Genomic DNA, 27046 nt, shown 5'->3' on the forward strand with positions numbered 1-27046 from the left:
GCATCAGCCCTCCATTTTCCATGTCATCCACCATTTTGTCCTTTTTTTTTTTTCATTGTTTTTTTCCGTCTCGTTTTATGGCCCTTACTGATAATGGTGGCAGTATGTATGCTCAACAGTGGTGTGTTGTGCTGGTATTATGGTGGCTTTCTGAACAATATCATCCATGTAAAGGCAATAAAACTGCTTGCTTCAAGCCCTTATCTCTGTTGCACGCAATCTCTCGGCACATGCTGCCTAATTCTGTTCACAAGTTAAAGTAATTCAAGCAGTTGCATTGAAATCTTATGTCAAGACTTTCATTTCTGGTTTGCAACTCCACACTACATTTGAAAGGGCTTTTCAATCAAAACCTGGTGGGGTTTTCCCGGAGAGATTTATGCTACCCACATCAGAAAGCTCTGAAAATATTCCACCTGGTAGATTCTCATTTAGAGGTTCATAGTAGTTGCGGCTCAAGCAGCAATGAAACCGCCATTCTGCAATGCTCTATCTAACCAATCAATCACACCTTTATTGACAGATGGATGATGAGCCCTTCAACCCAGATTATGTGGAGGTGGACAGGGTTCTGGATGTGTCTGAAAGCACTGATGAAAATGGAGAGGTATGACTTCTCTCTCTCTCAATCCATCTGTCTCTCCAAACAACATAGATTGCCTTTGATTAAAGCTCTTAGTAGATATTTTGCTGCTGTGAAGATGTCAGTCAGACTTTTGGATAACTGTTGTGTTGACGTGTGTTCCTGCAGCCTTTAACTTTGTACCTAGTGAAGTGGTGCTCCTTGGCCTATGAGGACAGCACGTGGGAGTTAAAAGCTGACATCGACCAAGGGAAGATTGAGGAGTTCGAGAGAGTGATGGATCGTGAGCCGCAGCTGAAGCGCGTGGTAAGAGCTGGCACTCCTCTAGCCCTCTCTTTATTTTCTCTTTGGAGTGTTGAGCAAGTGAGGGGAGAGGGCCACGTTCTTGCGGTTGCACGGAAACCACTAACGGGAATTGTTTTATTTGAAACAGGAGCGACCTCCCGCCAGCGACTGGCAGAAATCCGAAAGTTCCAGAGAATATAAAAACGACAATGCGCTCAGGGAATACCAGCTGGAGGGAGTCAACTGGCTGCTCTTCAACTGGTACAACACGTATGTATGCAATTACCCTGCCGTCCAGCTGCACTGCTCACTCGTGCAGAGACTGAAGTGCATTTTTGATACCATTTAAATGTTGTGATGTCATGAATTGCAGCCTCTGTATGAGAATTCATATTCTTAATGGTGCAATTGTACTTTTTTTTCCTGTTTTCAGACGAAACTGCATTTTAGCTGATGAAATGGGCCTTGGCAAAACAATCCAGTCCATCACATTCCTCTATGAGATATACCTGAAGGGAATCCATGGTCCTTTCCTGGTGATTGCACCTCTTTCCACCATTCCCAACTGGGAGAGGGAGTTCAGGACATGGACCGAGCTAAACGTAGTGGTCTATCACGGTAGCCAGGCCAGCCGAAAGACCATTCAGGCTTATGAGATGTACTACAAAGACACACAGGTACATAATGCTACTTTTGTCATTTGATATGCATTTTATAATATTGGAATTATTGGAGCTAATGTTTCTCTTGATTTCTGCAGATAATACATAAGGTTCTATATAAAGGGTTGTGTTCTAAAGGGCCCTTTGTGGCAACCAAAACCTCTCTTCCTGCAGGGTCGTGTAATAAAGGGAGCCTACAAATTCCATGCAATCATCACCACATTTGAGATGATCCTTACGGACTGCCCCGAGCTACGGAGCGTGCCGTGGCGCTGTGTGATCATTGATGAGGCTCATAGGCTCAAGAACAGGAATTGCAAGCTGCTTGAGGGCCTAAAGATGATGGACATGGTTAGTGCTTTCCACCAAGAAACATGATTTTGCTGAAAATAACCTGCTGTGAATGTCGCTCTAGCTTCACTTTTACTAGATAGAGGGTTCCCACAGTGCTGGCAAACCTGGAAATATCAGGGAATTTTAATATTTTCAAGCTTTTGAAATATGACAAATTAAGTCGTAGAATATTATTATTATTATTTTTTTTTTTTAAACCTGTCAATTTGCTAATTGGTCTGAATGCCTTAAGGCAGGGGTTCCCAAACTTTTCAGCCCACGACCCCCAAAATAACAGTGCCAGTACCTCGGGACCCCACTTTCCTCTGAGGTGGTTAAAGTATACAAAGGTTTTCACAACTTGCGACCCCTCCTCATGGTTTCGCGACCCCAGGGGGGTCCTGAACCCTACTTTGGGAACCCCTGCCTTAAGGAATCAATTTGAATTAAAAAAAAAATAAAAATCCTTATCCAGTAATCAGGTATGACTTGAAAAGTAATAGAAATATGTTGTAACAGTGGTGGAGAAACTTTACATTATTTTATTTTATATTTTATTTTTTGAGTTTCTTGTATTGAAAAATGTCACTTAATATGATTCTTCTATCTTCTATAGGAACACAAAGTCCTGCTGACTGGAACCCCACTGCAAAACACAGTGGAGGAGCTCTTCAGTCTCCTTAATTTCCTGGAGCCTGACAGGTTTCCCTCCGAGTCAATCTTCATGCAGGAGTTTGGAGATCTTAAAACAGAAGAACAGGTATGGAATATTAGCACTTGTTAAATCACTGCCATTGGTGTGTGTAATACATTTCAGAGATGCCTGAATGTTTTCTAATGGTTTTCACTTTCTGGTTTCAGGTGCAAAAACTGCAGGGCATTCTGAAGCCTATGATGCTGCGCCGACTGAAGGAGGACGTGGAGAAGAATCTTGCACCGAAAGAGGAGACCATCATTGAAGTGGAACTGACCAATGTGCAAAAGAAGTACTATCGTGCCATCTTGGAGAAGAACTTTGCCTTCTTGTCCAAGAGTGGAGGCAGCGGGGGTGGAGGAGGAGGATCCAATGTTCCCAACCTGCTGAACACCATGATGGAGCTGAGAAAGTGCTGTAATCACCCCTACCTCATCAATGGTGAGCAGTAGACTCTGATGTAAAACTGTAAACTGAAAACTCTTTTATTTGTTAAGTGTATGCTTAAAGTATATCATAATGTTTTCCAGTCAGCCAGACTGAAATTTCACTCCTTTCTCTGTCTGTAGGAGCCGAGGAGAAGATAATGGAGGAGTTCAGGGAGAGTCACCCCTTAAACCACCCGGAGTTCCACCTCCAGGCCATGATCCAGGCTGCAGGAAAACTGGTGCTGATCGACAAGCTGCTCCCCAAACTGAAGGCTGGGGGTCACCGTGTGCTCGTCTTTTCCCAGATGGTGCGCTGTCTGGACATCCTGGAGGACTACCTCATCCAGAGACGGTAGGATGCCTGAGCCCATAGCACTGCCAACAAATTTTTTAATGTGATTAGATGTGCATTCTCATATATTGGGTAGAAACTGAAAGAATAACTTAAGAATTTTCTGTTAAAAAAAGCTGTTATTTTATTAATAAAATGGCATTATTAGGTATTTGTACTTAATACTCCATTTCCTGTTCTCTAGGTATCCATATGAGCGTATAGATGGCAGAGTTCGAGGAAACCTCCGCCAGGCAGCTATTGACCGCTTTTCACGACCAGACTCTGACCGTTTTGTGTTCCTGCTGTGCACCAGGGCTGGAGGCCTGGGTATAAACTTAACTGCAGCTGATACTTGCATTATATTTGACTCTGACTGGAACCCTCAGAATGATTTGCAGGTAAGCATGGAAGTGTTCTACGATATATGGTCCATATGTGTTGGAGGCCATTTTATTTCAGAAAGCATCTTTTAGCTGCATTATGCAACCTTAGCAGTTTTCTGGGATGGGGGGTGTGTGTGTATATGCGAGTCCTCAAAGGCAGTTTGTGTGACCGTTTTGTGCTGTTGCCTTCAGGCACAAGCTCGATGCCACAGGATAGGACAGAGCAAAGCTGTGAAGATTTACCGCCTGGTCACTAGAAACTCCTACGAAAGAGAGATGTTTGACAAGGCCAGTCTGAAGTTAGGATTGGACAAGGCCGTGCTTCAGTCCATGAGCGGGAGGGAGAATGCCGCCAATGGGGTATGAGCTGCACACAGCATCACCATTTTGTGGTGTTTCACTGAAACACTGTTCCAGATGGTTCATTAATCAAACATACTTTGCACATATTGACAGTCAGTGGAAAACCTCTAATTCTGGTGCACTGTGCCTTATTTTCCTTTATACTGTCTGCCTAAATTTGTCCACTCCATAAAATCTTCAAAATGAAAACAGTAAATTTGAGATTTGTATTATATGAAGTTCATTCATTACCCCATACCCCCCCCCCCCCCCCACACACACACACACACACGCCACACCCCCACCTTTTTTTAGGTTCAGCAGCTCTCTAAAAAGGAGATTGAGGATCTTCTAAGGAAAGGAGCATATGGTGCTCTAATGGATGAGGAGGATGAGGGATCCAAGTTTTGTGAAGAAGACATTGATCAGATTTTGCAGAGACGAACACAGACCATTACCATTGAATCAGAAGGCAAAGGCTCAACATTTGCTAAGGTGATGACATTTAAAAACTTTCAGTCTTTCTGCCAAGAGTCATGATGATATTAACAAAAAAAATTGACCCACCTATCAATGTTATTGCATTATTACCTTTATATAAGCAATACTACCCATTTAATCTTGCTCTTAAAATAGTGCAACCTAAAGGGTAAGTGTCTCTGATCTCACAATTTATATAAAAAAATTTCCTACCAGGCAAGTTTTGTGGCCTCTGGGAACAGAAGCGACATTTCTCTGGAGGACCCAGATTTCTGGCAGAAATGGGCAAAGAAAGCAGAGCTGGACCTGGATGTGATCAACGGCAGGGTAAGCTGCAACTTAACGTTGAAAAGGAGCTCTCTTGTGCTGTGAAATGCCTCACAGGAGATGTTGCAAGAAGTGAGGCACTAATCTGTAGCACCTCTCTCTTGTGTAATCGTGTGTGGAGCACATACAGTTGACTATTATTCATTGTTTCATTAATGCCGGGGTCATGCATTAGCAGATTTTGACAGGTATCATATTCATAATTCTGCCTGACAATTGATAACTGAAGATGGTGTGAAACCAAATCTGGATAGTTTCCACCACACTCTGTGTTGTCACTCCTCATAAATATGCTATCTGGGCATAATTAATGAGGCTGATTTCCCCAGGCTAACAGTGCGTAGAATGTAGCCATAATTGAGCAAAGGCAAAATTGTTTAAACTTGGCCATGGGAAGCATTTTCTGTAATTACCACTGTTCTTTGCACTCAGGAGAATTGGAAGTCCTAAGCAGCTTATATCTGCTTGAAGGGAAACACCATGTTATGTCTAAATAAAAATGCTTTATCACAGTATTTTCTGCATGTGTCCTTGAGCAGAAGTCTTCCATATTTGGCGTCTAATGGCCAGCTATATCGAGGGATGGGTACCGAAACCCAGTATTAAATTGGCCCCGGGGCTAAATTATGAAAGTCGATTAGCTCTGACGTTAACAGTTCACACTGGTGCATTTACAAATTGATGTTTTATTCATTAAATATTTTTTACATTTCAGAATGTAAAGCAATGTTAATTCAGCTCTTAATTTGTTATATCACTTTCACTTTCACGCACACATACAAACACACACAAAAGTACCGATAAGAATACCGTTAAAGTACCGGATCGATTAGTAGTATTGGTAAGAGTAGTAATACCGTTAAAACTTTAACGATACCCACCCCCACCTATATTATGGTGCTACCATAGTATAGTACTAAAAGTGCCGAACACGCGGAATCCTCTTCTGCTGTCTTAAACTCTTGAGGAAGTATTCTAACCACAGATCGTATCTTTTGTCAGAATAATCTGGTGATTGACACTCCTCGGGTCCGGAAGCAGACTCGACACTACAGTTCTATGAAGGAGGATGAATTGATGGAGTACTCAGAGCTTGAGAGTGACTCAGAGGACAAGCCCATTCAGAAACCACGGAGGCCCCAGGACCGAACCCAGGGGTATCCCCGCAGTGAGTGCTTCAGAGTGGAGAAGAACCTGCTTGTGTATGGGTGAGTACAGTCTGGAAATGGTCATTTTATAATGTTGTTGGTTTTAACGGCTTTGTAATACTTTTTAGTTGGCTGCTCTAGCCTGAAAATTTACGGAGGTTGTGCTAAATCACCATCTTGCACTTGAGGAGTCCCTGGGGCCTATCCCTATAATTAGTTGCCATTTAGCAGATGCAGGATTTTTTTCCTCGAAAGCTGCTTTGAGTGTACCAACTATACATGAGCCTATGCATTTCACACATAGAAACATACAAGTTAAAATTATTGCTATCAACTAATTTTATCCATCAGACTTTTTCTGTCCATATCCCTCAAAAATATCAATAGATCTCCATTTCCTTCAATCGTAGCTTGCCATGGAAACCAGCTTTAGCAGGAAGTCCATCCCAATGCCATGAGACAGGATATTTAGCTTCCTGCTTTGTTTTATCACCATCCAAATTCCCCTTGTCTTGTCTTGTTTTCCATTTGGAATGAGAATATCTGGTAGCTCACAGCCCACCAGTGCAGTGGCCGAGTTTGTCACGCTTGCTTGTCCCGGGGCAGTGGCAGACACAGCGCTATCTAACGCACAGTTAATTAAGCGACAGGCCTCAGTGCACTCAACACTAATCATGGCTGGCTGCACGCACCATGTCTGACCAGTATTTTTTTTTATTTTCAGTCAGACATGTCTAGACCCCTGGGCTATACAGCAAATTAGATCCATCAAGTCTGAGGGCTTTGTCTCTTTTTTTTTTTTTTTTTTTTTTTTTTTTTTTCTGGGGAAAAAAGCAGTGTAGGGCTGTGAAATCAGAGTAGCCTTCCCCCCTCTCTTTTCCCAAAAAGCCCTTTAGGCCTGTGCTTAGAGAGTGCTTGAGTACTTCATCAAATAACAAGGGCATTGGGTCTCCTCATGATCATGCACCATGCCAGCAATGCAGTAGTGCCACGCCATCTCCTTCACTTTGTGTGAAATGGCACAATCATAGAGTAATACTATGCTTAAACGATCCTGACACTGAGCTAGTTTTTTTTCCCCAGACAGTATAAATGCAATTTTTGAATTAGTTTATCTAGTCTTGTCAGTGACATTTTTCCACGCTGCTTTACAAAACTGAACAACTGCAGTTAAAAAAAAACTGCTTGAATTTTTTTAAGTAACTGAAAGGACACAAACTGAAGTTTTCACATGCTATATTTGCTCTGTCTAACTTTTCTTCTTTTGTGCGTAGCTGGGGCCGCTGGGGTGACATCCTGTCCCATGGACGTTTTAAGCGCCCGCTGAGGGAGCGAGACGTAGAGACCATCTGCCGTGCACTCCTGGCCTACTGCCTGCTCCACTACCGTGGAGACGAGAACATCAAGAGCTTCATTTGGGACCTCATAACCCCTACTGAGGATGGCCAGAGCCGCACACTGACCAACCACTCCGGTAGGACACTCATCTGAAACCAAACTGAAAACATAGCCTAATTTCTTTTCTCTGTCAGCCTCTACCTCTTCACTTGCTAAAAAGTGGCATTTCTGTGGTTTCAGGACTGTCTGCCCCAGTCCCCCGGGGGCGTAAAGGGAAGAAGGGGAAGCCACAGGCTGTTCAAACTCGCATGCCACAGGCTGACTGGCTTGCTGACTGTAATCCTGACATCCTTCTTCAAGAGGACAGTTACAAGAGACACCTGAAACACCACTGCAACAAGTATGTACCATTTCACACACTTCCCTTTCCCACCTTTATGGACCATTACACTTGCATGTAATGGTTAATATATTTTCCCTCTTGTTTTCCACCTTTTTAAAGACTGTTCCGTTTTTCTGCTGCTGTCCTGTTTGAAAGTAACCTTTTGACTTCCAAGCCTGATTTCCTCTGAAGCAGGTGCATTTGAAAACCTGAGGAGCTTTTCAAGTTAAAGTAATTGAAGCAAACTTGCGAGTATAGCTGAATGTGTCCAACAGCTAGTAAGCGATGTTACCTTGTGCTGCAGATGTTTCATTAAGTTGCTTGGTTCCGCCATAGTTTAGCTTTGACTAATGAATGTCAGTTAAAATGTCAGCTGTAGAGAATCTGGCAAAAGAAAGAGTCCCATCTTTAAGGAAAAGGCTTCTGCCAATTCCTGAAATAATGAATGACAGGCTGTGAGGAATCTTTTTCATCTCTGAAATTAAAGATTTTAAGAGCACTCAATTCATCGTTCAGCTCATCAGGCAGCACATGATGATTTTGCCTCTCGGCCCACACGTCAATTATGCCTCGTGTGCCGCTGGCTTGCGTCTTTTGTTTTTCAAGGCCTCTCTGGTTTCATTTGATAAATAATTTCTGTTGCCAGGCTGGCATTGTTGTGTCCTGCCTAACGCTAGGCAGTGACAGAGAGAAAGCAAAACACTGTTTGCACTGCTAGTTCTGATGTGCATCCAGAGAAGGGAAACAGAGCAACAGCTGAAGAAACGTTACAAGCCGATAAATGCGAGGTGCTTAGACCGCCAACCATCTGCTCGCCACACTGCAAACTTCTGCCTCTGTACTTTGGAGGCATCCCGTTAGCACCTAACAGCATTAGGAAGGAAATGAAAATGAGAGGATGAAGGTGCTGGAGAGAGCGTATGTGCGGATGGGGGGACGAGGGTGGGTACGGGCGGCTCCCCAAGCGCAGCAGCGCGTTGCCAGGCCAGGTGCCAGGCAGACCTGTTGGAAGCGGGTGAAAGGCGGCACACAGAGGTGATTATGTGCAGCCATCTGTCAGGCGTGAAGGCTGCCGCACAGCGTGGCTAATCAGCCCTGGCAGCATGATGGATGAGCCATGGCACATGCCAAAGAGCTGCTGCTGCCGCTGCTACTGCTGCTGGCACAGCTCAGAGCTGGCCAAACTTACTCACTCTTTTGTTTTCTGCCTTCTCTCCTTCCCTTTGTCCCTTTTTCCTTCCTCTCAATCTGTGTGTCACTCCATTAACCCCAACTCATCTTTGTTTGTTTTTTTTTTCTCTCCTGCTCGCTCTATCTCTGACAGAGTGCTGCTGCGAGTCCGCATGCTCTACTATCTGCGACAAGAAGTCATCGGAGACCATGCAGACAGAATCCTGGAGGGAACCGATTCAAGGTTGGCATTTTTCTCCATTCCCTTCCACCGAATCCTGCCTGCTGTTATCTTTCCTCTCCCTCCATCACCTTCTCCTCCTCCTCCTCCCCCTTTCTGACAACACCCCCACCCAGATGTGCATGCATTTATAATGTGTAAACGTGCTTGCCATGTTGATGCTCTCAAGGACTCGACTGAAGTTCTAATGATTGCGAGGGGCTTGTGTGTGCACACAAGTGCGCAGGGTGAGATAAGCGAATGGCTAAGATCTCTAGCCATAATCAGGTTGGCCTTGAATAAACAAGATGAGAAATGGGCCTAAATGAGATGCGGCTTGCTAATGCTCGCGTTTCCTACCAGATGTCTGCAGATAGACATTAATGCCGCTCTCATTAGATTATGTGAAGCTATGGCCATCTCCTGGTTTTAATCACTCTTTCCTGTGTTTGTCTTTCACTTATAGTGAGTTGGATATCTGGATCCCACAACCCTTCCATGCCGACGTCCCCACTGATTGGTGGGATCTCGATGCGGACAAGTCCCTCCTAATCGGTGTCTTTAAGCATGGTAAGCTCCGCCTCCTCACAGCTGACATTCTCTGATTGGTGCATTTGCGGTGACAGGTGACAATAATTGCTAATGTTGACCTATTGTTATATTGCCTAGAGATTGATGATATTTTCCGAATGGCTAATCCTGTGCTTGATGCAGGGTGGCTGGGAAAATGGATGGGGGAAAGAGCCGAGATCTAATCCATCAAAGGCAACAGGCACCTCTCAGCACATTTTATTAACATTGACCCACAGTGTTAAGAAGTGTTTTGGGAGAACCTGCTAAATTCCCAACTTGGGACATGATTGTTTTCTTTTGTGAAGCTGCGCAGCTGTCCCAATTTATCTTTTGGGGAAAACGGGGCCAAAAGCAGTATTAAACAGAGATGGAGAGGGGTTTCTCAGCTGCTGACTTTTTAATTGTATTAAGTATAGTAATAGCCACTTTATTTAATAATGTCTGCTGCTCTTGCCACCGATATTAATCTTGGCGAGGGGCTTTTATGCTTCTCTCAGATTGGTCTTTTTCATGAATGTGTGTACAGAGAGCTCTCTCTCTGGTCTCCCCCGGTGCGCTGCGCTGCCTCGTTAACTCAGCTGGCCTCCATACATGCGCGCACACACACAGGAGCATGTGTATATAACACAGGCAGCCTGTTCTTAATCATAATCCCAATTCAGTAGGGAGGTCTGGGGAGGAAACGGGGAGAGGAGAGGTGGCAGGTCTGGACTGCAGAGGAAAGAGTGATGGCCTATAAACCCCCTCATGATTACAGTTTGGCTCGGGGCGCGGCGGCAGTTAGGAACAATGTGTCACTGCATAAATCCTAATTGAAATGTGATGTTCTAGCGGGGGAGGGGGTGCTCGAGTCCCGTCTGATCAGCGGCTCAGCTGAAGTGGGTCCAGCCTGTCAATCGCCTCCCCTGTTGTGCACTGTAGGGATCCGCAGGCTCGAATCTGTTCTGCTTGGACAGTTTCAACGGGCATTTTCCTTTGGCTCTGCGGCTGCCTTTTGTTTCTTTTAGTTTTTTTTCTTTGGTTTGATTTAGTCTTCTGGTAGTTTTTGAAAGGATTTCACTTTGTATTAAGATGTTGATTGTTTTTTTTTTAAAGGTTTTTTTCTACACAGTGTTTCTGAGGATTTTTTTTTTCTTTTGGTAGCTTTTTAAAGGGCTTTGATTACATGTTTATTGCGGCACCTCACACAACTGACATTTTATTTAAACGTTAATTTTTTTCAATTTCATTTTAAGCTACATTTGACACACCAGTAATACTACTTTCTGCTTTCACAACACCAGGGGAAATAATAGCTCGCCAGCCCACAGCCCAGCCTGTAATTATGCATATTTTATGTTCACCACTGCTCTCTTTTCTTCCGCTAGGCTATGAGAAGTATAACTCTATGTGTGCTGACCCCACCCTGTGTTTCCTGGAGAGGGTGGGCATGCCTGATGCCAAGGCCATCGCTGCCGAGCAGAGGGGAGCGGACATGATGGCAGATGGTGTCGAGGGGTAAGTTTGGCCCGAAATCACAGCCCCAGCAAGAGGGACGACTTCTGCTCTTTCTTTCTCTGACTCTCTCCCTCTTTCTTTATGCCTCACCCCGCTTTTCTTTTAGTTCTTTTCTTTTTCTCTCCCACACTAAAAGCCTTTCTCTTTTTCACAATAGAGAGGATGAGGACCCGGAGTACAAGCCATTAAGGATGCCGTTCAAAGACGATCTGGATGTGAGTTTTGAAATATATTTGTCTATTAGACTGTCTAAAATCAGCATTGATAATAGATTGGCTTATGTTACATTTTCTTTGCCATGTTCACAGGATTTTACAAACTCTCCTCTGGATGATAAAGATGAAGAGATGGAGGGCGAGACTGGAGAAGGTATTTATTTCCCCAGCACACAGGTGTTACCCATCATACTTGGGATTTTTACTTCTCTGTGCTCATCATTGCTGTCTGTTTGTCCACTCTCAGTGCCTAAGCCTGGTGAGAATGGGAAAGCAGGCAGTCTATATTGGCCGCCAGCCTCTGCCCTGACAGCCCGATTGCGGCGCCTCATCACAGCCTATCAGCGCACTCACAAGCGTGAGCAACTAAGGCAGGAAGCCATGACCAAGTCTGATCGGCGCCGAGGCCGTCCGCGTGATGACATCCTTGCAATGGTAACAGAGGGAGGAGCTTATGCTCCGGATGGAGCCATGGCTTTCATGGTTGAAGGAGGGCCCTTCGTGGCCAAGGGATCACCTTTCATCCCCGACAGCGCCGCCTTGCTGGCTGATGGAGCGGCTTATTTTAAAGAGCGTCGGCAGAGGTGAGTTACATAGATATTCCATTAAAAAAAAAAAAAAAAACACTATTTCTTCTTTAGTCACACATCACCTCATTTCCATTTATCGACATCTGTTTTGCAGATGGACAAGGCGTGAAGAGGCCGATTTCTACCGTGTGGTATCCACATTTGGTGTGGTTTATGACGTGCACAGACAGTGCTTTGACTGGTCCCAGTTCCGTGCTTTTGCTCGTCTAGACAAGAAGACGGATGAAAGCCTGGAAAAATATTACTACTCTTTTGTGGCCATGTGCAAGCGGGTGTGTCGGATGCAGGTCAAACCTGCAGCAGAAACAGGTAAATTTCTTTCTTTTTTAAACTGGAGAAAAAAAGATCAGAAAAAACATGCAAAATATATCAGGACTGATATTAGCTTAGATATCTATTCTTAATACTGGACATTGTAATATTGTGAAGCCTAAATTGATTTGTAATTAGCACAAAAATAAAAACATTTATTCATAGAAAGATAGTATACAATTTTTTATATATTGTTGCTTTTGTTGCTTTTTAATTGAATCTACTCATTTTGGATTATGCAACTGCCCATCATCTTTCTGCTTACAGAACTGCCAGACCCCACCCTCATCATTGACCCCATTACAGAAGAGCGGGCTTCACGGACGCTCTATCGTATCGAGCTGCTGCGGCAGATCAGGGAGCAGGTGTTGCCGCACCCTCTGCTGGATGAGAGGTTGAGTCTGTGCCAACCAAGCCCTGATCTCCCAGCCTGGTGGGAGCCCGGGCGCCATGACCGAGACCTCTTGCGGGGAGCTGCAAAGCATGGTGTCAGCCGCACTGACTACCACATCTTCAACGACCCTGAGTTGAGCTTCTTGGAGGCCCATCGGAAGTTCACACAAAGCAAGGGTGCGGAACTGTCCATCGTGTCTGATCCTCTTACACCTCTGAACCTGCTCAAAGATGAGGAGGTGAAGGAAGAGCAGGGAGATGTGTTAGTGCCCAAAGTGGAGAATGGTGACATAGAGGAGGTCAAAGAACAACAATCTGAAGCCCTCTCTCCTAAATATGAAGTGAAGAAAGAAGAGGAAGTAAATGATTTGGGTCTTAATTGCGAACCTAAAGAGGAAATGATGGAAGTGGAGGAGAAAGATAATGTAATGGATGTTAAGCCCAAGGTAGAGCAGGGTTGTCCTGTGGATGGTATGGCTGATGAGAAGCCCATGAATCAGGAGCCCACTACCCGTGAGGACAAAAATGCTCCGGATGAAGAAGAGCCACCCTCAACCACCGAGACTAAACTTTCTACTGGCAAAACCTCTAAAGAAGATGAGGAAGAAAAGATGGATGAGGACGACAAATCAGAAAAATCTTCACAAGCTGAAGGTGAATATTAGGCATTGTTTGGTATTAGGGTTGGACAATGTTTACCAAATTGGCATCGGACGATATCTACAGTGAAACATCGATGTACGGTGACATCGGGGAGGGGGTGGTTTTTGTCTGCGTGCAGCCCAATATTATTTTTTTCTCCATGTACAGCCAATTTATTTTTCCTCCACGTGCAGCGCAATCTTTGTGACTGCGCGGAGGGTCCACATAAAACTGTGCAGGTTGAGGTAATTGTTGAGTCAAAGCAAGTCAAGTAGGTCGTTGAGCTCGTCCATCTATTTAATCTAATTTCATTTAAATCATTGTGAATTTTGTTGCTGTTTTTAGTTTAAAACATCTAGCCCATAATTTGTTTGCCATTTTTGCACAATTGGAGGAATCCTGGGGTTATCACGATGCTGGCTCAACATCTTGATGTCTGTCAGCCATCAGCAATTGGCCCAATCCTATTTGATATTGTATTTCCTTTAGCACTGCGTTTATTGTGTCTGCATCAGAAACATCCCCCAAAATTTTTGGATGATCCAAAAACAAATCAAAACCGTTTTGGGCCAAGCTTTTTCTTTAATTACTTTAAATTGCTACTTAATCTAGGATTAGGCTAAATCCACTCCATCTTCTTTCATTTTATTTTGCTGGAACACCTTAAATTAGCTTCAAATTCCTAATAAAATATCTAAAGATGGCTGGCACCAAATAGAACTGCAGAAATTGTTTTAATTCCTTTCCTGTATACACTCTCCCTGTATATTCCATTGGTTGTACAGATTATCCTGCCTCAAATTTAGTCCACTTGTTGAGCCAGTGTCACATTCTTGGCTGGTCAGGATGCTCAAAAAGTAATATTTTGAAAGTATGTATTTATTTTGGAGGGGGAAATCAACTAATTTTCAGCAGTTTTCTCTTCATATTATACTGGGATATAAAGAACTTACACACTTGACTTTTTCAAGATTCAAAAGTACATTTGGCAAAACAAAAACTGCATATATTTTGATTTGAGAAGCATTATTTAAGTCTAGCTTGTATTAAAAGATCATTTTTATTTGCAGCTGGAGCAGCCTCTGAGAGAAAGAATTTCGATGAGGAGAGTAACGCCTCCTTGAGCACCGCCCGTGATGAGACCAGGGACTGTTTCAGCATTGATGACGTTGAGCCGCCAGCCTCTCAGATGTTCGGTGAACGTTCACTGTTCTCCTTCTGGCCCAAGGTTAGTTAAACCATTTTTCCCCACTTCATTCACAATTTCCTTATCTTTTTTGTCAAGTCAATTTACATTTTTTTCAGATTAACTTTCAGATTCTATATTCATTTTCTCCCTCTTCTAGCATGTAGTAATCTAGTTTGCCAGAAAAGTGATTTAAAGATAAATGAAGCCAAGCCCAATGCTTTAAGGAAAACTTGATGATGTAATGTAGAGTGAAAAGACTGTACTTATAGTTTCAGAGCTTCCTCCTTTAATAACCGAGCAAAATTGCACTATAAGATCCTTGAGACATGAAACCAGAGCTGAATTGGAGAAAATGAGATACCCTTTGTGTACCCTCTAGTCATTATGTATGCATCCACGCGCACACACTCACTCACACTTGTGCTGCTCTTCTGTGTTTACTTTAGGACAGGGTAATGATCAATCGTATGGACAACATCTGTGAAGCGGTCATGAAGGGCAAGTGGCCTTCCAACAAGAGGCATTTCTTTGACTTCCCAGGCCTGTTGCCTGGCTACGGCTCCATGGCAACGGACAGCCCCCTGCAGAGGCGGAGTCTTGGTGATCTCTCAATGGTGGGTCAAACCAGCTATAGTGGCAGTGAGGACCTCACGATGTCACCACAGGTCAACAAGGCAAGTCCCGCCTCTAACCCAGCCTGCTGCGCTCCCTGGGCCTCACCATGGGTGCTAATGCACCTGTTGTCTTTTAAGTAGTTCTATATTATAAAATGGATTTTAATAGTTATGTTTATTAAACATCCTTTCGTTGTTCTTGTCCAGGATGATGCTTTGAGCCTGTCAGTACCTCGGCAGCGCAGACGCAGGAGGAGGAAGGTGGAAATTGAGGCTGAGCGTGCTGCTAAGCGCAGGAACCTGATGGAGATGGTCGCTCACTTACGAGAGTCCCATGCTGCAGAAGGCCAAGCACAGGCCATAGACCTGACCAAGGCCCTGCACGGCGTGTCCACCTCTTCCTCTGCCTTCCCTGGAGCCATGGCCTCCTCCGCAGCCCTGAAAGCACAGATGGAGCTGCTGCAAGCAGGCGCTTCCTCTAGACCAAGAGCCAACGGCTCTCTACTTGACACTGAACCCCCCAACCGGAGAAAGAGAGGTCGCAGGAAAAATGTGGAGGGGTTGGAACTGCTCTTTATGGGGAACAAGAGAGGACAACTCAATGCAGTACGTATCCTGTCAGGATGTGATGCCATTTTTATGTGGTTCATTGACATGATTTTCTTACCTTTTAAGCACAAACACTTCCTTTTCTCATTTTCTCATTTGCATCTACAGGAAAATTCCGATGGGACCAAAGCTTTTGTGGATGGGCAGGCACATAGACCCATGTCATCTCCTGCACATAAGGCCTCCGTTGAAGGCCTAGAAGAGGGAAGCCATCTTACAGGAGAAGATGGACCCAGCACTAAGGACCTACGGGAGTGGCTGAGACAGCACCCCACTTACACTATGGATATGCCTGGATACGTACCAGTGAGTGCAGTTCTTTGTGCCTGCCCTGTTGGCTGATGTGGGAATGTCCTGTGCATTTTATCTTACAGAGTTCTCTTGTTCTTGTTCTTAGAAAATGAGGACCTCCTCTCTCAGTTTGCCAAGCCCAAACAGAAAAGACACAGATGCCGCAATCCCAACAAGATCGACATTAATACGCTGACTGGAGAGGAGAGAGTCCCTGTTGTTAACATTAGGAATGGAAGAAAGGCAAGTATTAATGTTTATGAATGGATTAAGTTTATTCCCCACAAAATAATCTTTACACTCGCTGTAATGTTTATAATTTGTATAACTACAGATGGGAGGAGCCATGGCCCCTCCAATGAAGGATTTACCCCGCTGGCTGGTTGAAAATCCAGAATTTGCCATCGCCCCTGACTGGACGGATATTGTGAAGCAATCGGTGCGTATTTTATTTGAACTGAGTGAATTCAGATCAATTGAGCCACTATTTGGTCATTTAAACTCTTAGTAATTGGCATGTATCAAATTGGTTATTGCTTTGTTTTTAAAATATTTATACAACCCTCTAAGGACACCTTGGCAATTGAATCGCCATTGGCTAGTAAATGTTTTAGTTTACTCGCCAGACTGATTAAAAAATATATCTATATGTATATATATGTATGTGTGTGTGTATATGTATATGTATGTGTATATATATATATGTGTGTGTATAAGTGTGTGTGTATATGTATATGTATATATGTATATATATATGTGTGTATATGTGTATATATATATATATATATATATATATATATATAGAATATATTTTATTATTATTTTGTAAAAGGAATTTTTACATTATTTATTTTGTAAAAGGGCACATTTTAAGTATTTGAAAGTACACTCTTAACATCAGTCAGTCAAGCATTATAATATGATAATCAATATCATTTAATGATAGAACTTTAGAAATTAGAATTAAAACTCAATAACCATGCATAAATATGTGTGTGAAAATTTCACTTAACATCCAACTCACATATTAGCGAGTAAAATCTGAGAATTTATTAGCTATTGGCTAATTTTAGAAATCATTTAATCACCCAGAGTGAAGATTTAGTCGCATATGCCAGTGATTTACTTGCAATGTAGAGGGTTGTTATAATGTATACTATTACTATTCAAACGTTTGAGTTCAGTACAATTTTTTTTTTTGAGCAGTAAGTCAGAATATTTATTTCTAAAAGATCATGTGACTCAAGACTGACTGAAGATTTCCCATCAAAGGAATAAATGAGATTTTGAAATATTTTAAAATAAAAAACTATTTTAAATTGTAGTATTTGATGATTACTGTTTTTATTGTAATCTTGATTAAATAAATGGAGCCTAATAGACTTCATTAAAAACATGAGAAAACTTTTAATAACCCCTGACTTTACTTTGTGTATACTTAAATTGTTTTCTTTTTGTTTCCAGGGCTTTCTCCCAGAGTCCATGTTTGACCGTCTTCTGACTGGACCAGTAGTCAGAGAGGAGGGTGTGCGCCGTAGAGGCAGGCGACCCAAATCTGAGATCGCCAAGGCGACAGCAGCAGCTTCAGCAGCGGCTTCCACGTCCGGCGTTAATCCTTTGCTGATGAATGGGCTGTTTGGCAGTATGGACCTGACCAGTCTGCAGGGCCTGCAGAACCTTCAGAGCCTCCAGCTGGCTGCTGGCCTCATGGGCTTTCCCCCTGCTCTCGGAGGGGGAGCAGACTCCAAGCACGCTGCAGCCATGCTGCCTCTCATGCTTCCTGGCATGGGTGGCCTCCCCAGCATGTTCAGCCTGGGGAGTCTGTTTGGAGGAAGCCTGGCTGCTGCTGCAACGGCCACCAATGGCGCATCTGGCACAGAACAGGCCGAATCTGAGGAGAATCCCAAGACAAAGACTGACGAGGAAACCAAGGATGAAGGAGATGAGAAAGAGGAGAAGGAAGCAGAGAAATCGAATGAGACGGAGTCTGCTGAGGCAACCGGTGATGCTGCTGCCGCCACCGCCGGCTTGTCCACCAATCCGCTGGCCTTCAACCCTTTCCTGCTGTCCACCATGGCCCCAGGCCTCTTCTACCCATCCATGTTCTTACCCCCAAGCCTTGGTGGCCTGGGGATTCCAGGCTTCCCCCAAGCTTATCTAGCTGACCTCCAGAGTGCTGTGTCTGGGGCTTTGGGGGCCACCGGCGAGGATAAGGATTCCGGTAAGGGGCCCCTCAAAAATCAGGACCAGAACGCCTCCACGGCTGACATGGAAACTGCTGACAACACACTTGAAGACAGTGACTCAGAGGAGAGCCAGAACAAGACTGCTGATTCATCAGTACTAGATGATGACCTGGCAGAGCCGGCAGAGGAAGTGGACTCCATGGAGGGTGGAATGGATGATGAGGACGATGATGATGAGGAGGATGACCCTGCTGATGAGGATGACAAGAGTGACTAAAAAACTGAATCGGGCCTTCTAACATTTCCCCAGGGCTGAGGAGACGCAGACAGAACTTTGACAGAATGGTTAGTCCAGTTGTTTACGTGGCAACTCAATATCCAAAACACTTTGGTCATTTGGTTTTTGTTGACAGGTAACATTAAGATGAAATCAAATGAGCTGTCACTGTAACCATTAGCATAGCCAGGGATGACGTGAACCGTTGTCCGGATGTCAAAAGGGTGTTTTTGTTCTTCTCTGTTTTTTTTTTTTTGTTTGTTTTCAGTCTTCGGCACTGTGTGAGTGCCTTCTAGATGAGATGGAAATTTCCTGAAATATTATAGGAATTAAGCGTTCCGATAGTGCTCTGCTGCTCTCTTCTTATTGTATTATTATTATTGGTTTTTGTTGTCATTTTTTTTCTCTCTCTCTCTACTGTTGATATTGTAACAATGAGTAGCATCTCGTAAAATTCAGTGGTGTACAATTTAACGGCATTAAGTCACTCTCCGCTGCTGAGGAAGTATCGTGGTGTTGGTTGTACTGTTCTGCTCAGAGGAGCAGGTGAAGTTCTCACATATCATAGCCTACACTCGGACTGTTCCCAGTCTCTCACACTGACAATCCAAACGGGTGAGGAGACCTCTCAACCTGTGGAGACAGCAATAACGAAGGCAGCTTTTGAATGTTCAATTTTACTCTTTTGACTAAACACCAGAAAGTGTGAAAAAGCGACATGAAATTACTGCAGTCAAATTGTCTCATTGTATCCATGTTAATGCACTGGTGTAAGAATAAAATCAGGTACCTTTATCTATTTGAATGGACTTTTGTTACTTTAGCCACAAAGCTGAACAGCATTACCTCAATTCTAACTAGCCTTGAAGTTTACAGACATAAATGTTGTAAATGTATTTCCTTTTGTGTCCTTTTTTTTTTTTTTTTTTTTGTTTTTTTTTTGTTTTTTGAAACCATCATGTATGATGAACTGTAAATTTCTGCCAACTGTAGTAATGATGCTTTTAATAAAAGTGACACAATATTCGCCTAGGAAACCAAAACAGTGTTTGTGTAGCTCTGTGGGGATGTCAAACAGCATCCTCTGACGACAACAAAGCTTTTATACCATCTAACAGAATGAATTGTTCATTCACTTCAAGTTTCATCTCTTTGATCTGTCAAATTAGATTTATTAGAAATAACTGTAAGGATTTTTTTAATCATTAGCACCAAATATATGTAGTTCCAGCTAGAGCAATGTTGAATTTAGGTGCAAGGTATTTGATTTTTCACACTTGAAACCATTAAATGCAATTTAAAATATTAAATATTTACTTACAATTTGTAGATGCCTCATTCTGTAGCACTACATGACCTGGTTGCCAGGGAAAGAGAGGCTCCGACAGGCCTGTTTACTCTAGCCATCATAAACACCATCAGTCCTGTGGAGCGGCTGACATAACGTGCTCTGACAGGACGAGAGGACATGGCAGGGGCTCCCTGTCCGCTCCAGTAGCCAGCCATTATGAGCCTAACGCCTGGAACAAAGCGCTGCTTTCCCCTCTCTCGACAGACATCTTTCATAATTGCACTTTCCGATGAAGTGGCTCGTGAAATCCATAGGTCTCGTGTGCACCCAGCATGCTGCTCTTGGCAGGAGTTAGAGTCTGAGATTTGGAACGGAAGTTCTTGTGCACGGAGTTGTCAAAATGATGCCATTTATTGTTGCATTGGAAGAGTGTTAATGTAAGTTAATGGAGTTTTTGGATGTGGGAAATGTTTTTCTTTGTCCTTTATAAGCAGATAACGGTGAACTGCTGTTGTTCTTGTTGAATAGTATTTCTCCACTTCCTGTTTTTAATGAAGAGCGAGTTCTCGTGTTGTCAGCGCGGTTTTTGTGGCAGTGAAAATCTGTGGTTCCTAGTCATTATGTGCCATCTTGACACATGGCGCAGTCACTCACAGAGGGCTCGTCACCACCGTCACCGTGCCTCCTTCACAAACCACTGACTGCTGGGTGTGAAGTCTGTCATTGGCGAGGAGGCAGGTTGTGGTTAGCCACTGAGCGTCAAACATGGTAACACAGCACAGTTCACTAACGCTGGGCCACTGGGATTAGAGCTGGCAGCTTCCCCTTGGGAGAGGCCTTTTCTCGAGAAGGCCAGACTGAATGCTTCCCTCATGTGCTGATGTGCTGTTGTAGTAGTGTGTAAAAGAGGACCAACGGCTGCTGCACTGAACTGCCAAAACATAAAAGGGTGATTGATCTCAGAAAATCTACCCTTGTGTATTAGTGTAACAGTTTCCAATGATATTCAGTATATCAGCAACTCGTTTGGTAACATCTTGCTATGTTGTTTCAATCAGTGCCTGTGAGTGTGGCATAAACTGCTGATCTACTGGGACTTTCACGCAAATCCAGCTCTAGGGTTTGAGGTTTACGGAGTGCGGACTGAAGGGGAGAATAGTCATTGTGAGTGAGCTGTGTGTGTGTGGTTGTTGTTGTTGATGGTTAGAGTTGGATGGGAGTGGTGGTTGTGGTTGGTAGAAAGGCAACAGGCAGACGTCTTTTGATGGCTGCTTCCAGCAAGATACCATGCCATGTCACAAAGCTTATATCTTAACAAACTAGTTTCTTGAACCTGATGTCAATGAGTTCATTATAATGACTCAGACGGCCTCCACAGTTACTAGATCTCAATCCAACAGAGCACCTTTGGAATGTGGAAGAACAGGAGATTCGCATCATGAATCTTTTTTTAACGGCTTTAATCTTTTCGCCTGCTGGTTCGCTCTTATGTTAAAAATAAGATGCTTTTTTTTTGTTTTTATTTATTTATTTATTTATTTCATTACTATCCATCACAGTGTTGCTAATTCCACATCATCAAACTGATTAAAATAATGTTAGAATAAAATAAAATTGACATCAACAAAAAATCATAAGCTTTGACAACATGTCATGTTGGACTGATTTAAACACTTTCTGTGTCATGATGTAATTATAATACATCATCATAACGCATTAATTATGCATGGCACATGCAGTTAAAATAGTTTTGCCAGTTATGTGCTCTTAAAGTATAATTCCTAAATTCGAAAATTTTAGGGGCACAAGGCAGGAAGCAATGCAAAGAAGAGGAGCAGAAAAAAATATCAATATAGAGATAAAAATCACAAGTTAATGACTGTGTATTAGCCCTTGATGTTTATGTAGTATTTTAAAATAGCCTTTTTAGAACATCTTAACTGGCAACACTGACACCGTGGAATGTTAACTGGTTATTTAATTTTACTTTTTTCTTTAAAATAAATTCAAGCTTCAGTAGTTGTTTTAATTTCAGTTACATTACTGCTTGCTTTTAATTCAATAAAAAGTGTCTAAATGTCTTTCAAAAAACCATGACTAGGACTATAATCTAACATTCATAAAATGAAATAATTAAGTTTAAGCAGCCTATGTCATTTTCCACTGTACTTACGCACAAAATTGAAATGAAATGTATGGGTATGCTAATTAGACTAACTAGCTACAAATAAATTACAAAATGTAGCCTTTATTTTGTTGCCACTGTTGTCTGTCAGACTATTTTAGGCATTTATATATTGCTCATATTTCTTTTTGTTGTAATAAGTACTTGAAGTACTCTTAATTATTATTATTATTACAATTATTGTTGCTTTTGTTAAAATAGTCTAAAGATGGTCACAAGATAAATATTCAGATTTTTTTCCCCATTAGTCTCTTTTATTTAAACAATTATGAACATTTTTGCATTTAGATACAGAAGATTCCGCCAATGGTTCCAACACAAAACAGAAGATTTATCACATTTTTGACAGTATATTAATGTTCCATTGATTCAGGGACGCAGGTACGGTCTCTCAGAAGAATGACCCGAGGCATCGAGGTGCGACTAATCAAAATTATTATTACATAAGCAGCTAATTGGTAAACGCTCCCTTAATGAGAGCCGCTCATTAGCTGTCCTGACAGGTGTGTCTCTGAGGCCTGGGGCTCTGCACACTTATCTAGAAGCAGAGGTCCTGCGTCTGTTAATTCGTTCACTATATACTCCGTTCAGCTGCTGAACTGATTTGATATTCAACGGAGAGCCTTCGAGGATTTAGTAGCTAATGCACAGGAATGTGAGCCCAGTGACCTGCAGTTTCCTCTTACACGATTCCAGGGGATGTGTCACAAAAAGCATGAGTTACACAGCGTCTATCCCTCTGGCCCCCCGCGAAACCACCCAGCCAATGAGCCTAAAAACTACAGTTTTCTTCAAATGTCAGGCTCTGGCCAGCTGATTCTTATTCTGAGCCAATAAACATGTCATTTCCAGCTGGAGCTGACCAGGCCTGTCTCTGCGGCTCTCCGATAAAGAGCGATCTGCGGTCGCCTTGACGATCTGGTGCCTCACCGTCTTGGTTCCGTGATTGATCGCAGTATCCCGCGCCGGTGACTCAGGCGGGGGAGGGACGTACCCGGGCTCTTTCAGATGCAGCGCCGATGTCCTTCTCTACGGCTGAGGGGATTTAAAACTGTCACACGCTCTCACACCTCCTGTTTCCCCCGGAGACGGATGTGTCGTGCGTGACATTGAGGGCGAGAGGCAGAGCATCAATCGCAGACTGGGTGATAAGTGTCATGCTGACTGCTCGTCTGGCCTGTTCTCAAACTGCGCGCACACACACTTGTGCACGGCGCTTTCACTCAGTAGTGCAAACAGATGTCATCCTGACTTAAACCTACCGACAGCATCTTGAGGAAAAGAGCGACGGATATAAAAATAGAAATATGCCTGTATTTTAAAGAGATAGTGCTCTCCAGAATCATGTTATTTACTCATCCTCATATCGTTTGAAACAGGGGCGGCGCTAGAGCCTTTTTAATGGGACACGAGCTCCAGTAATACTTCTGTGCCTCAGTGAAATCATCTGCCAATGGAGACCTTAAACCGAGAATAATTTCCCCTGATAATATTTCGGCAAAGTTTTCGATACGCTGTTTGGAATCAGAACTAAATGGCAGAATTGTAAATATATTAAAAAAGGTCTGAAAATGTAAGCAATTCAGTTTCATTCAGGCACACTGGTTTATTTTGTCTTAAGACAATAAATAAATAAATAAAACAAAAAGAAAAATAAATAAATAAAAAGAAAAGAAAGAAAGCACTTGATAGAAACAAACTTTCAAATGTCTTCTATTCTTTGTCAGAGATGAAGCTTCTCTTTATTGCACATATGGCTTGTGAATTACTCTGTACTGTAAACACAATTTATAGCCTATCCATAAGAGTTTTTTAAAAAGAGTCTTCCAAACCTTGCTGGAATCACAAAACGAGAAATTTATTATAATGTTCACGCTGCTCTATTCCAAACAACAAAAGTTAATTGTGACCAGGAGCTGGCAAGTTTCAAAAATGACTAAAAGCACCATGAAAGAATGGCTACTTAAACACTATATTCTAAGTCTTCTGAAAGTCACATCGTAGCTTTTTGTGAGAAAAGGTTTTGTGTGAATTTTAAATTCTTATTGAGAATATGCTCTGCAGCTCTCGAATATTACTTACAGTAATGGATATCCAAATATGTAACTGGTTCTTGTTCCTTTATTTGTGTGAAAAACAGCAGCATGAACATTTTGTCTAACATCTAATTTTGTATTTAATGTAAGAAAGGATTCTGCGTTGCCAGGTTTGGAACGACATGAGGTTGAGTAAATATTGACATAATTCTCATATTTGGGTGAAAATCCTAGAGGTTTAAACGTAAAAAAAAAAAAATGACACTGATGGCCACAAAACATATTTTACACCTGTGCATATGCAGAAAAGACAATCCCAATCTTAATCGGAGGATCCTGCTAGCTGGTCTGTGCTTACACACAGATGAGATGAAGACTGATTATTTAGCACAGGTATGATTCATCAGAAGCTATGTTGCCCAAAGTCAGTGTCTGTGAGCTATGTGGCCCCAGAGACGGGCTGTATTTCACTGTGAAATGAAACACTCGTGCGCTACACAAACACCCTCATTATAGCGTGATCGCCCAGGAAGATTTGCGGCAGAATGTTTTGCTCAACTTCTGCTGAAATGGGGGTGAAGGAGAGGAATGCATAACTTAACACATGACAGTTTCTCATCTCTGAGAGAAATTTATGTTAAATCCCCAAGTCTCAGCGTGATAAATTGTCCTGTTATTAGAAAGTGTAAACAAGACCATAAAGTCAGTGGTTCTGGGGGGTTGACTGTTCTAATGCTGTGCTAAATGCTAATAATAAAATGAACCTAACCCTACAATAATAAATAGTGAGGATAGAATCATAAATAGACTAATTAATGTTTTAAATGTCCGTATCTTTAATGTCAAAGTTTGTCAAAATATAGAATATGTTGGTGCAAATTCATTTGTCATTTAGTAGAAGCTCAAATTAAATAGATGCCAATATGTAAAGGTAGTTTACAAGCCCTCGTCCTTGTGATAATGATTTCATTAACAAAACTACACAAGAATTTAAAAAATGAAATCTTATCATATAAAGAAATTGTGTCTCTTCAGAACACTTGGATCAAACTGCTCAATACGTATGATTTCTTTTTATGATCTCTTTATGAATTTTAACTTAATACTCAAACTGTCAAAACAATATAATATAAAAAGTCCGTTTTTCAACCTATGCCATTTTAATGCAAATGATGGTTTATGTAGCTCATTGCGATATTAATATTTTAATGATTAATTTTACATACTTTTTTACATTTATTTTCATGCAATACACTATTTTTAATGGCTTTGGGGCCATCACTTGTCCAAAGTAAAATATGGGTTCTGAAGCAAATCCTGTTGAGAAGCTTGCAATACACTTCTTAGAATAAAACATCTTGGTAGTTTTCTTTGGTTTTTACTACTTTGCATTTGACCCCATTCATCTGTTCCTGTGTTCTGGCATCTTCTGCCGTTGTCTTTGACCAAGTGAGGCTGGTTTCCCTCCAGCTGCATCTCTTATCAGCATGAAACACAAACCCAGCCGTGAGTCTGGACTGCGTCTGTGCCCTGAGTTCTGGCTGCTGCCTGCACATAGACGCTCTACTGAGGCGGTTAAGAATCAACATCCAAACACTAGTCAGTACCGTCAACAATGCCACATCAAGTTTCCTTTTAACCTTTTACTGCACTCTTCAGAACAACCACGGTAGTAAATACCTTTCTAAATCACAAAGGAAGTTCTTTGAGGGTGTCTGCTACGAGAGACGTGTGGTTTGATGGCCTAGCGGCTCTTCGAGGACTGGAACAGCAGGTGTCTGTTGCTGTGATGCCACGCTGAGCAGTAAAGGTCACTTTTGATGGAGCTGGGCGCAAAAATATTGCATTTACTCTTTGCAGTCACGCACACAGGGGTGCCCATAGAAGTCTAAAGATAGAAGCAAAGGACACAGGGTTCCAATACATATAATTGACTGGACACGATCCTGATCTTAAACCAAACGTTCCCATCTCCTCTTCTGGTGAAGGACTCATTCATTTACAAGTGTTACCTGCCCAAAACTCTAGATTACCATGACAAAAGAGGAGCTCCAGCCCCCTCACAAGAGATTAGAAACTTAACTCGGTGGATCCTCCAGCAGTCAATTGGCCTGTGAGGGAGGACAATGCAGGAGGTGGTGGGGCTGTAATGTGTGGCACTGTGTCCTGCTGTTCTCCTTTTTGCCATGCTGACTAATGACCTTCCCCCCCTCCCCCAGCCCTCGCCTCCTCCTCTTCTTCCTCCTTCCGCCCCTCCCCCCGTGCCCTCTCACGCGATCCCCCATCCTCCCCGCTCCTCTCAGGGGTGGAGTCCAGCGGCCTGTGCTGCCAGAGAGGCGTCCATCACAGGCCTTTAGATTAGCCATAACGCCGCTCAGGACAAAAGAGCTCCTCCCCCCACACCGGCCTCCCCCTGTCCTGATGGCTAATGGAGGACAGTTCATGGATCTGCACTGATGCCACAGTCCTCCTTAGCAGATCTCTGTTTCTGAAATGACAAGCTGTGAAGCCTGACAAGATAAAAGAAGGCATAAAAGCCAAGTGATATTTAAAAAGCATAGAAATTACAAAGGTGAAAGCTTAATGTAGGCTCCCATAAAATGTTGATACAAATGCAAATGTCAAGAGTGATTCTGTAATCTCATTTGTTTTAGGGCCACTGTGAGAGAATTCATTCATACAGTAATATCTGGGCAAAGAGACTATTTCTCATCATTTGATCCCCTCTAAGTTCAGGCAGTTTTTTGTGTAATTCATTTCACCGTTACTATACATGTTGAGTGGTAAAATAAGCCCCTAGCTGCTTTCAGAAAGTGTTGACAGGGTAGATCACACAGAAGGCCAGGCTCACATGATAAAAATCACATGTAGGTATGAAAACTGATCTATCACACATTTATAGTTAAGTGTCAAAATCAGACTTGTAGGCTTGCGCTGTGAGTTAATATGCATTTTTTGCATGCTTATATGTATCCTTGCTTAAATATTTGTTGTTTTTCCTTACTAGTAAATCTGAACAGAGCCAGGCTGAGGAGTT

At 42.6% G+C, this 27046-nt stretch overlaps 1 protein-coding gene across 4 annotated transcripts in view; it reads left to right on the forward strand.

Annotated features, from left to right (window-relative positions):
* The window catches only part of LOC109103484 (chromodomain-helicase-DNA-binding protein 7-like), a 68726-nt gene extending 49186 nt beyond the window's left edge, over positions 1-19540 (forward strand). For 3 of the 4 annotated variants that reach the window (XM_042772578.1, XM_042772571.1, XM_042772585.1), the window contains 30 exons: positions 524-607; positions 752-889; positions 1017-1138; positions 1302-1545; positions 1705-1881; positions 2480-2623; positions 2725-2998; positions 3127-3337; positions 3522-3717; positions 3895-4062; positions 4360-4539; positions 4741-4851; positions 5854-6059; positions 7274-7473; positions 7578-7737; positions 9044-9133; positions 9576-9679; positions 11050-11179; positions 11337-11394; positions 11488-11548; positions 11642-11978; positions 12079-12293; positions 12564-13343; positions 14402-14559; positions 14967-15194; positions 15342-15740; positions 15852-16049; positions 16143-16277; positions 16369-16473; positions 17499-19540. In XM_042772578.1, coding sequence (XP_042628512.1) covers positions 524-607; positions 752-889; positions 1017-1138; positions 1302-1545; positions 1705-1881; positions 2480-2623; positions 2725-2998; positions 3127-3337; positions 3522-3717; positions 3895-4062; positions 4360-4539; positions 4741-4851; positions 5854-6059; positions 7274-7473; positions 7578-7737; positions 9044-9133; positions 9576-9679; positions 11050-11179; positions 11337-11394; positions 11488-11548; positions 11642-11978; positions 12079-12293; positions 12564-13343; positions 14402-14559; positions 14967-15194; positions 15342-15740; positions 15852-16049; positions 16143-16277; positions 16369-16473; positions 17499-18497 — 6612 coding nt within the window. In that variant the 3' untranslated portion in view covers positions 18498-19540. Of the gene's footprint in view, positions 1-523; positions 608-751; positions 890-1016; positions 1139-1301; positions 1546-1704; positions 1882-2479; positions 2624-2724; positions 2999-3126; positions 3338-3521; positions 3718-3894; positions 4063-4359; positions 4540-4740; positions 4852-5853; positions 6060-7273; positions 7474-7577; positions 7738-9043; positions 9134-9575; positions 9680-11049; positions 11180-11336; positions 11395-11487; positions 11549-11641; positions 11979-12078; positions 12294-12563; positions 13344-14401; positions 14560-14966; positions 15195-15341; positions 15741-15851; positions 16050-16140; positions 16278-16368; positions 16474-17498 lie in introns of those variants that run through there. The other variant, XM_042772581.1, reaches the window with a different exon arrangement.
* Positions 19541-27046: the final 7506 nt, after the last annotated feature.

The sequence above is a fragment of the Cyprinus carpio genome, chromosome A2, assembly GCF_018340385.1.
Source record: "Cyprinus carpio isolate SPL01 chromosome A2, ASM1834038v1, whole genome shotgun sequence".
NCBI lineage: Eukaryota > Metazoa > Chordata > Actinopteri > Cypriniformes > Cyprinidae > Cyprinus > Cyprinus carpio.